This window comes from Apaloderma vittatum, unplaced genomic scaffold, assembly GCF_000703405.1.
Source record: "Apaloderma vittatum isolate BGI_N311 unplaced genomic scaffold, ASM70340v1 scaffold37686, whole genome shotgun sequence".
Classification (NCBI taxonomy): Eukaryota; Metazoa; Chordata; class Aves; order Trogoniformes; family Trogonidae; genus Apaloderma; species Apaloderma vittatum.
In genome coordinates, this window is record NW_009722938.1 from 10,726 (window position 1) to 22,261 (window position 11,536).

The 11,536-nt window shown below is 49.4% G+C and overlaps 1 protein-coding gene across 1 annotated transcript in view; it reads right to left on the reverse strand.

Moving 5' to 3' along the window:
* The window catches only part of TRAIP (TRAF interacting protein), a gene marked incomplete at its 5' end in the record, with an annotated part of 19,293 nt that extends 8,521 nt beyond the window's left edge, over positions 1 to 10,772 (reverse strand). The window contains 4 exons of the mRNA XM_009871937.1: positions 2,280 to 2,407; positions 5,112 to 5,151; positions 9,451 to 9,534; positions 10,715 to 10,772. Of these exons, the coding sequence (XP_009870239.1) occupies positions 2,280 to 2,407; positions 5,112 to 5,151; positions 9,451 to 9,534; positions 10,715 to 10,772 (310 nt within the window). The remainder of the gene's footprint in view (positions 1 to 2,279; positions 2,408 to 5,111; positions 5,152 to 9,450; positions 9,535 to 10,714) is intronic.
* Between the last annotated feature and the right edge of the window lie 764 nt (positions 10,773 to 11,536).

The following is an 11,536-nucleotide window of genomic DNA, read 5'->3' on the forward strand; positions in this document are numbered from 1 at the left end:
TCTTCTGGGAGGCTTCAGTCAAACCAAACACCCACCCAGGCACTTCTCTCACCTTCCTGGAAAGGCTGCAAGCCTATTGCAGCCATCACCTTTCCAGGCTCTCCAGCAGCAGGCAGCAGTAAGAGAGAACCTCAGCTGAGCCGAAAAAGCACAGATCTGCAGTGTGGCTGAGGATAGGGGAAAGCCAGCCTGAATTAGCACCATTCCAACACGTCCATGTTGTCCAGGTGTGTTTGTGCCTGTGCACCTCACACAGCACCTTCAGAAGGCTCTGGGTCTGGTCTCAGCACAGCACTGACTCCAGGGAGAGGCCTGGCCAAGGACCATCATCTCGTAAAGCTCCCTTCTATGCAGAAGTTAAAGGATTTTCGTTGCTTCCTGCCACAGAGACCAAACAGCTGTGAAACTGCTGGAATGTAGCAGAGGGGATAGTGTTGCATGCTCATGAGTTACTCTTGCTTAAGCAGAGCCCATCTTCGGCTCTTCCTAACCAGAACTCTCTAGACTTCAGATCTCCAAAGCAGTGGTTTGTGCCAGGTCAGAGCCGAGTCCCCAGCCTCAGCCTGAAACGGCAGCAGAGGCTCAGCAGCAGCTGACAGAGCCAGCAGAAGACAGGAATGTCTTGCAGCCTGTGGGCTTGACCTACGTCACAGCTAGTTAAGCCTGTATTTTCATTGCAGAAGTTTAATCTTTAGTGATGCAGTATGAGACAGTGCTTGGCATTCAGCTGGGAAACTCCATACACCACAGAAAAGACACCTCCAGGTCCCTAATCCTTCTGCTCTGCCCAGCTTTCATTAGAAAGACTTAAGCATACACAGAGGGTTTTGCAACAGGCAAGATAACAACTGAGCCGCCTCCTGAGGTGCCAAGGCAAGAAAGTCAAGCGGAGAGATGTTTTGTTAAGCAACAAGCACTGGCTTCCACTGTAACAGTTGTTTCTGCAGGAGTAGGGAGCATCACAAGTATCCTGCCACTGGTATACCCGGGATCCCAGTAGCATCTCTGGCATAGCACAGATCCAGGCTGCTGTTACACACAGGACTGGGTATAATCCCATGGTCAGGAAAAAAAAGGTTGTGCTGGCTCACAGTAAGGCCTGTCTGACATTAGCTCCTTATGATTTCTCTTCTTGTGCCCTGTGACAACACCATATTGCCAGTGTCAGGCAGACTTCCCGAACTGGTTCCTCTCCAGAAGAGCCCAGCTGCAGGTGCAATACAGCAAGACAACCCCACAACCCATCTACAAGCTCTGCCTGGGCCACTTGGACTTGCAGATCAAGGAATGAGAAACACTTTAGGTTACTGGGTCAGACCTGTAGTCCAAGGGGCAGAGATCTTGGGAAGTGCAGTTGAGCCCAGCCCTGCCTTTCAGCCTGTGGCTCACAACCCCACCTGCCCGAACCCCATCTCCTTGTGACGGGCACATCATCCTCACAGAGCAGAGACAACCCAGCCCAGCACCAAGGCAAAGCCACTCTGCTCACTGAAAAGCACCCCAGCAAAGCGGCTCCTGCTCTTACACTCTTCTACTTGGCTGTTTACGCGCAGTACATGACTATGCCCTGAGTCACTGCACACCAAAACACAACAGGAATATCTGATCCCTGGACTTCACACATTACTAACCTAACTGAAATAAAGCCCTGGCAAAAGAACAGACACGGGAGAGTTAGCTGGATCAAATCCCACTCAGCTGAAGCTTGCAACTCCCCCACCATATATTTCAGTTTGATTTCTCCTCCAGTCAAACTAAGAAACTAATTTTCCTTGAATCCTGCCTGGCCTAAACCCATTTCAGAAGAACATTCTACCACAGGGAGCCAGTGTTTCAGCAACAGGGCGCTGGGGCCAGTTCCCACACTCGGTTCGTGCTGTTACTGTTATGATCAGCACTGCCACTTCGTTAGCAAGGCTCAGCCAGCAGCCCCCAGAGTGGGCTGGCATCTCTACCCCTCCATGGCCACCTCTGCCTCAAGCACACAGCCACTCATACACGAGCCACAGGCCTGGGTTTTACACCTCTGAATCACCCCCTGGTGGTGTGCACTCAAGACCTTGAGACCACTCGCTTCAGATTAATAAAAGCAAAATGAAAACCCAGCTCCACTGCCCTCCTGTCATTCAGAGATCAAGTAGACGGGCATCTCGCAGCACGAGAACCAAAATCCCACCAGCACGATCTCTTTATTAGCAGCGCTGTGGAGATCTTCAACAAAACTATCACCAACTGTGCAAAGGTTAGTGCTGAAGTCCTGCTGGGGATGGGAAAGGTACCTTGAGAGAGGAACACAGCATCTCTGTCTCTCCCAGCACCTTCTGTAGTGACTCTATTGTGGCATTGCGCACATCCAGTGTGTCCCTCAGCCCATCCACAACAGCCTGGCATTCTCGTTTTTCTTTCTCTGGAAAAGGAAAAAAGGAAAAAGGTCATGACCTGGTAACACAGGCTTCAGCTGCCCCACAGCAGCAGGAGCACAACAAACAGACACGGCTTGCAGTTTCAGGCTCTGGGCTGCTAGGAGCTGGCTGTTCCCGTGGAGAGCCATTTCCCTAAGTGCTGTCTGCACCAGAGTCTGTACTGAGCAACTGCTTCTCCCAGTGCCAGCAGGCTTCAAGATTTTCTTTACTAAAGATAACAAGTTCCCTTTAATAGCTTTCCAGTGCCAGCCCTGCTAGCATTAAGCTGATGCATCTTAACTCTTGCATGCTCTCACAGCCAGGCTAGCACAGGGAAAACAATCCTCGAGTCACACCGAGCTGTGGCAGAGCGGGAGAGTCGAGCCCCGAGCCCACCCTCTCTCTCCAGAGCTGGAGAGCCGAGCCCCGAGCCCACCCTCTCTCTCCACACGAAGCCTTGTGTGCCAGGGAGTCCTTCGGGGGCCGTCGGGCAGCTGCGTGCGGCACACATACAGCGATCCACCACGCTGCTGCGTCACCACGCTGCTGCACCTGCCTTCACCACTGCACCCACATCAAAGGGCAAGAGACAGGAAAGCAGAGCTCTGCTAGGCATTGAGGACTTCACAGGACATGCAACAGCTTAAATAGATTCCCCAGAGCACCCACTTTTTGCAGGTCAAAAAACCTTTGAGTTCTGCTGTCCCTCCCCATGCAGGCAATCCAGAAACGAAGCACAAGCCTCTGGCCACCAGACAGAAGGTGGTGGAAAGCAACACCAGATTTCAATTTGTTTTGTCAAGACAAGGGGAAAACAGCCCACAAAGCAACAACCACCATCAGGAGCTGACAGATCCAAGCTGGGAACAGTCAGCATCACTGGAAAGCTCGAAGCAGTTGGGTAATGAGGGAAAGCAGCAACTCCTCCATCAAACCCTGCTGAGAGCAGTATAAAGGCTTCAGCTCAGCAACTTCTGTCTTTGCTAAAATCATCCGTGGCTCCAGCCTGATCATAGCATTGAGCCAATCAGTGACTTTCCAAAAGCTTTTTCTCCTTGCAAGCAATCCAGTTTCAAATTGTGCCACCAGATCCCACGGAAGCACGACCTACCGTGCAGCTTCACTGCTCGCTCACGCAGTAAGAGACCCACGTGGGACTGGGGAAGAAGAGAGGAACACATCCCAGCAGAAGCATGCAGGTGGCTAGGGAAGCACATTTCTTTCTTAGCAAAGCATTTTTTTCTCCACTGATCTGAATAACCTTTCCTCACCAGAGGCAGCACAGCCTGGAGATGCTCCCCTGCATTTGCAGAGACTCCACACCCACCAAAAGAGTTCAGGCTTCCCCCTCCTCCGTTCCCAGCTGTCCAGAGGCAGATGGAAGGAGTCAAACCTCCCCGTGCTGCAGGAATGAGTTTCCAGCTCATTCAGAGTGCCTCCCACAGTGCCTGCTGGGTCTGCTGGGAGCTCAGCACCACCTCTAGAACCATTTGCAAGCTGATCAGAGATTGGTAATTACACAGCTCCTCTATGCCACACAGCACATCTTTAAGTGAAGAATTTATACACAAGAACCACCAGAGAGCAGAGTGCCCACAGCAAAAGAGGCAGGAGGTGGGAAGGACCTTATTTCCAATATTAAAAGAGAATGGGATAGGGAATGTCAAATCCAACCTCTACTCACCAGAAGCCGAGAAGATGAGCAGGCCTTCGAGCAGTTTTTCTTGGATAACATCCTAGCAAGAATCCCAGCTACCTTCCCCAGAAGATCTGGCTCTCTACCAAGTCACTAAACTCAAGCAAGCTGGCAGGAGAACAGGCCTCAGAATAGAGACGTGCAGACCTCCCAGTTCTGCTCTCAGGCTAAGGACTGAATCCTCAATCTACTGGCTATTCATGTCTGTCGCGTGCACACAGGGAAGGCAGAGGAAAGACGACTCTCAGGGCGTGGGTGAGCCCCCAGCATTCTTTAAAGGATTTTTTTTTTCCCCTTCTGCTAGTGTGTCTTCAGATTTCTGTCACTCAGACTGACATTTTCCTTTCGCTGCTCATGACTCATGTTCTGATGACAGGCTGCCTACAGACGATGCTTAAAACCTATCGACAAGTCTCCAGGGCTTTCGCTTTTCCTGCCTCCCTCAAACATCCTCTAAATTTAAAGACGGGAAAATGGAAGTGCGCACACACTGAACTCCGTCTGCTCTTCACGCAACACATGTGGCACTGCAATAGTCAAACAAATCCAAAGCCTTCCCACTGCTGCTTGGGCACCACTTTTACCCCCTCAGCTGTTAGAAGGAACAAGCCTTCACCACATGCAGTTGTGAGTTTCCCAGTGAGCAAACCCAAGATTTTGCTTTCAGCAAGCTTGCTCCAGATATAGCTGTGCTGCAACTCCATAGCTTGTGATTAGGAAGAGGGGCATAAAAATTGTATATATGCCTCTAAGCTCGCAGAGAGCTCCCTGGTTACAGCAGAGCTGAGCCAGGCTATGGACTCTAGTTCTGCCATAGAAGCTTTGTACAGCTTTAGGTGGACTCGCCTCAGAGAAAGTTCAGAAGAAGCTGCTCCAGCAAAACAGTCTGCAGCCTGCACCATGTCCTGGACTTCAGAGAAGGGTGGATGCTGCATAGGGGTTGCTCGGGCCGGGGCAAGCCACGTAGCACACACAGAGCCAGGACCCACAGACCGCGGGCAGCTGGAACTCACCTCTGACAGAGAGCTGAGCCTTCACCTTGTCCAGTTCATTCTGAAACACAACACAGAAAACCCAATTAAGAAACGCCCTGCAGAGAAGCTTTCACCAAATCTTAAAAGGAGCCGAGAGGTTTCTCGGCAGGACATTTGCACTAGCCAGATGCTAAGAAGGGAATTGGTAACAGCAGGCACCAAGTACCAGCACAGGGAATGCAAACAGCACCTCCAACTGGCATTCTTCAGGGGGAGAAGATACCAGTTTTGTCTTAGCCTTGTCAACCTTGTGTTTCTCACACTGTCAGTCATCTTCTTTTAGCTGAATAATTTTGGAAGGCTCTCAGTGAAACACAGGAAATCAGACAGGAACAATTTTTATAATGTTTTACCTAAACAAGGCAATAAGGCAGAGATGTCGCCAGACTAACTGGATTGAGAGTTGCTTTGAACTGAAGCGAACTTTAAATCGAGTGCAGGTGGAAAACAGGAGGGCATGGCCAAAATGCCTGAAAAGGCAACCAAGCACACAATCAAAGAGCATCCTGACAGACACTGAAGTCACTGCAGTTCGGGATGCTGATATGAGCTAACAGTTCAGTCAAATGGCCATAAATAGATTGTCAATAAACCAGTTCATATCAAATGGAGGGCGTGTAACATTTCCTGGGTGCTACAAGGCTCCTGGGAAGCTGAAATGTCTTCATTAAGGATCAGAGAGAGGGAGCAAACACCCCAAAATTTAAATTGTACATAACGAAGCAGTATAACTTATGAACACTGGCAAGTAGCCAAAGGAAATGTAGAGAGGTTACAAGGAAAGCTATCTATAATACATTTAAAAAAAACTAAACTCAAAATTCAAAAAAATGAGAGAGAAATATAAACAGGAAAGAGTCAACAGAAAATGACTTAAAAAGCTGTGTTAGAGAACTGCAGAGGAAAGCACATAAGTCAGGCAGGAACTGCAGTGGAATAAAACCACAATAAAATGCCAACACAGTACTGAAGCAGAGCACACAAATCTGTGCAACCCGGAATGCTAGATGCAAATCTGAGCCGAGAATAGCACTACCAGTGACCACAGAGCTGACGAGACCACAGTAAAGCTCTGCTAGTGACAATAAAGGCAGGAAAGAGAATATGGGATGTAAAGCTGGGTGAGCAGAAGGGACTAAATGCAAAGCTGACTTGGATTTGTCCCTGGGGGAACAACAGCTGGAAGGTTGACACAGAATTAACTTTGCTGCAGGAACTATTCTGAAGTAGCTTCCTCTGAGTCCTATTCAGGAACGATTAGTGAGCTCACAAGATGTGCTAATTAACATGATAGCAAAGAAATCCTGGGCTACTTCAGGCAGCTATGTAACATTACCTCATCCATCAACTTAATCTGAAATCCCTCGTCCTCCACCACAGCTCCTAAAGGCTGCTCCAAATTTTCTGTCCTCTCATAGCAGCTCTCCTCTCTCTGCCAGCCTGAGTTATAAGACCATATTTTCCCAAGATCAAATGAGTTTATCCTGACCACAAACAGACAGCTGTCCTCCCAGGTTTCTACCCTCCCCAGCAGGTTTACAGGCAGGGAATCCTCCTGCCTACTTTTCACCAAGCTGAACAAGACGAAGTCTCTTGGTCTCCTCTGGAAGAAGGGCTCCCATCTCCCGAGCAACTGGAAGCATCGGGTTCCAGACAGCTTCACCGAGGTGTTACACCCTAAAATTCACACTTTCTGCTCTGGGAACAGCCACATGGTGACTGTTCTGATCACCAAGGACCATCTTTAAGAGTAATACAGGATAAAGCCAGGCTCAGCACCCAAAAATGCTTGGATATGTCTGTGGTCTGCAGCTACTCCAAGGAACCGAGCTCCCTCCCGCGTTTCAGTTGAAACTGATGCCCAGTGGTGGGAAGCAAAGCAGCCCTGGCACTCCTTTGAAGGGTCATTTTGAAGCAGAAGCAAGAGCGAGGAATAGCACCAGAGACAATTACAATGCAAAAAATAATCTGAATAATTCTGCAACAACAGGAAGAGGTTTTGAGTTGAGGGAGCTCTTCCAACCACTTATAACAGGGTGCATATGGCTGGTTCTGAGAAGAACATCCCCAAGAAAACAAGTGGATCACAGCTATACACTCTGCTTTCTAGCACATCGAAGTACATTTTCTCACCCCAGCCCAACCTTTCTGCGGCAGGAGGCCAAATGCTTGCTTCAGGACATCTGTGGGCCGCACAGATACAGCTCCAGTTGATTACAGAGCCAAGTACCACTCAACGGCCAGGCACTTGGAGGGACAAGCAGCAGCTGGCAACAAAACCTGGATTTTGGAGATTTTTCAGGTGACACCACTTCTGGCTGAGGAAGCTACCAATTCTTTTCTCAGCCTCAGGAGAGTCTGGTAGTCATAGAATCACTAAAATTGCAAAAGACCTCTAAGATTATCAAGTCTAACCATCAACCCAACAGTACCCAGATCACTAAACCGCGTCCTGAAGTGCCACGTCTACACGAGTTTTGAACATCTCCGGGGATGATGACTCCACTGCTTCCCTGGGGAGCCTGTTCCAATGCTTCACCCCTCTTTACTGAAAGAATTTTTTCCTAATATCCAATATAAAGTGGGTTGATGGCCCATCATGTATTTGCTTTGCTGAACTGCTGCCTAAGCCTGAATTATACCCCACTGCAGACACAACTCCAGTCTAAATGGACACAAAATCCCACCCATGACAGTCACACATGTTCTTAAGGTACTCGGTGTCCTCCAGAAACAAGGCAGCACACCCCATGGCACTGGTAACAAACCCACACCAGCCCAGCAGCGGCCTGAGTCATTGTATGTGGCAGTAGATACCCACACAAACTAGCTACATCAATCTACACAGAAAAGATTTTGTTCTTTGTCATTCAATAGTGGCCTCAGCGCTCACATCAGGAAAGCCGCACACTCAGGGGTAGATGTTGCTCTGATGGCCACAACTTTGTTGGAGCATGATGAGTTACCATCATCAAGCTTGCTGAAGCAGCTCCACAGGCCTGCCCTTGAGCAAGGGAATTCTTCAGGACAGCCTACCTGGAGGGGAAGGCTGGGGAACCCATCTTAGATCCTGGGGTGGGGATGAGAGGAAACAGAAAGCTTTTCTAGGGCAACTTCCTCCAGTCAACCCATTTCCGAGTTCACTTGCGAGAACAGATCTGAATATGCACCAAAGGCAGCACGTATCTGCTCCGAGACACTGCTTTGCTTCTAGGGCACACAGCTCCAAGCGCCCAGAGACGCTTTTTCATTTCCTCAGCACACATGCTTTAGCCTTTATTTTATCACCGGTCTTTGAGAATGACAGTGCTACTGACATTATAGTCTATCTGGCTTTATTTTAAAAACATACGATATACATATAGCATTGTCATGGCAACTGCTAATTATGGTAATTGCTGCACATGCTGATTCTAAACACAAGAGGGTACAAGCGTCCCATTATACCAAGGTCAACCAATTACTTTTTTTTTTTTGGAACAGATTACTCCAGGACATAAGGAGCCATGCTTCATCCATGCTAAATAAAGGAGGAGAACACAGAACACAAACGGCCACTCCGCAATTCATGCCTTCGCACCCCAGCTCATTAGGGTGGCACCTGGAGAACATCACTCAGCACCCCAACTCCAGCCAGGTTCCCCCCTCCCCTCTGGCAGGGAGCCAGCCTCAGCACTGCCCACCACTGCTGAAGCAGCTTCAGGCAGTTCCTTTCCTAATTTCTCCTGGAGATCCAAGACTTTATCACCCCAATGCCCACTTCCTCACAGTCTGTACAGACAAACCTACCTGCACAGAAGCAAGGAGGTGCCACTTCCTCTAACAGCCCCTTCTTCCCACAGAGGTTAGCCAGGCTCACACATAGCCAAGGTGCAGGCACTGGAAGCAGTTCCTTGCATTTGGGATTTCCCTTCTCCTGCTTTTTGGCAAAGCTCTGTAGCCTCATCCCCAAGGCTTTGAGACACAAGGGAGAAGCAGCAGTTGGATGTTTATTTGATGCTGCTTCAGGTTTCCAGGTAAGGCGAGAACTAGAAGGAAGAGCAGTGAAGTACACGAGACTTCCCAAATCATCACATGGGATTTGGTCAGGGGAAACTCTAACTCATGAAGATTTCTTTACAACAGAGCTGAGACTTGGCAAGGACCAAGAGGAGGACCAGACAGGCAGGAGACACTGATGTGTCCTGGGTCTGAAAGAGGAGCACAGCACAGAGAGCACCAGCTCGGGAGGCAGTTGTTGGCAGAGGACCAGCAGCTCACGACACACTTTCAAGATGCTGAAGCACCACACGAAAGAGGAACCACTCAGTCAAATTACCTGCAAAGTCTCTGCATCCGGTGCTGTCTGCTCCTCCAGGGCAACATCAAAAAACAGCTTACTGATGATGTGTCTTTTGCCGACCTAAACACAGGAGACAAAAGAGGTTGATGGGCGCAAATATGGAAACATGACAGATATAGAAGACAGGTGGAGGAGGAGAAGGTATCATCTCGTGACAAGGCCATGAAAGGCAAATCAGATCATGTGCTCGACGCCATTAGCGACGATGCTCTGCTTTGGCTCATCAGCACAGCAGCAAGGCCCTCCCCCCAAACTCAGTTTTGGGAGCACGACTCCAGCCAAGCTCCTGAGCCACACCAGAAAGATTCAGGCATTTCTGAATCAAGCGCAGTCTGTTCTCTGGCAGCTAAGGCCCAAGCAGCTGACGCTGAGCTAACACGATGCCAAATCCTAAGACAGAAGTACGTGCTGCTTTCTGCAGGCAGAAGGTGCTGTAATTGAATTTGATAGCTCTCCACACCTCCCCCATGCAGTTACAGCTTTGTGTTTTAAGTATTATATACAGTCATGACACCAGCTAATTGCATAGTTACTGCTACATAAGATGTTATTTCGCGATAACTCCATGGTAACCCAGAGATGTAAGAGGCAGAAAAGAACAGAGGGAATCAACAAGTCAAGGAAGGAACAAGGGCCAAGACCTTGAGAGGAAGAAAGAAGCACGAACACAGAACAAGCCCAAGCTGCATCTGGGTAAAACCCTGCACCTGAACGCGAGGCAACAGCTCCTGCAGCCGCTACATGCCAAGATCTACCGGCAGCAACAAGGCTGGTGACACAAGGGACTTCAAAGTAGTTCAGGTCCTAGCTAAGCCACTGATTCCCCAAGCCTTGGCTTCACATCTCAGAAGCAGAGCACATCCTTCCTTCCACCCCAGCCTTTGCTTTTCCCAGCCGAGGGCCAAGCATTGCAAAGCAAGGACTTGATTGTAATGACCATGTGCAGCAGAACCAGCTGCGTACCTGATGGGGAGCAGCAGGGTACTCTAGAAATGCAACTCTGAGGTCCTGATTAGCCCCTTCCAGCCCTTTCTATCACTATGCCAATACTTACTCAGTCTAAATAAAAGGCAAAAAAACCCAGAGATGCTTCCTAGAGAAGGGTCTGATCAGAGGGGTGGCTGAGGGAAGTCAGCTCTCTAAGTTTTCTCTGCTTCATACCACAGGCCCAGATCATGGTGCTGTGTAGCAGAGCATCACGTCACAGAAATACAGAGATGTACGGAGGTGATGGTTTTACCTGGATTCTGCACTGTGGGCAAGTCCGGCTTGGTGCTGTGTCAAACCACTGGATGAGACTGAGAAAGGAAGAGAAAGTATATGGTAAATCTTTAAAATCTAGGAGCGCTGCTCCCAGGGGCCGCCCTCCAACTCACCAGGAGACAGCAGGATGCGACTCCTTTTCACAAACTAGACAGAAACGCATTTAGTCCAGAGGTGCAGCTAACGGGAACGCTGTGTTCCAGCACGTGCACTCTACTTTTGCCTCCAAGACAATTCCCAGCTGAATTTAGCGTTTGAGCTTATCTTTACCAGAGTTCTCACAGAGCTCAGATCTCCCTGGGAGAGAGACTTTGAACAACTGTAGCTTCGCAGGAGCGAACAGATCCACACGCAGAGTGGCACAAGAACTGCTATATCAGGATACGACAGCCAAGAAAATCCCAGTTTGGTCACTGACACCGAACACGCATCTGCGGAGTGAGTGAGAACAGGCCAGTCTCTGCTCAGAGACGATGAATGCAAACCTGTCATGCTCCTCAGGAGAGCTACTAATGCATTTCGCAACGAAGCCATCGCATCACACTCTGAATGGTTTATTTTTGGAGCAGGGTAACAACCTGGAGCTGGCAGGTTACTTTTGGAAGCTCTCCCTCCTCCGTTGGCTGTCAGAGGAGAGTGAGCCCGAGCTGTGCCTCTGGTTAAGAGGTGACCACTGCACCTATGAGCAGCGTTCCCTCTCTGAGCTACTTGGCCAGAAAAGGCAACACCCGCTCCCTCCCCACGCACAGAATTTATTTCCCCAGCAGAACGGCTCCCTCCAGACACAAGCACTTGCAGA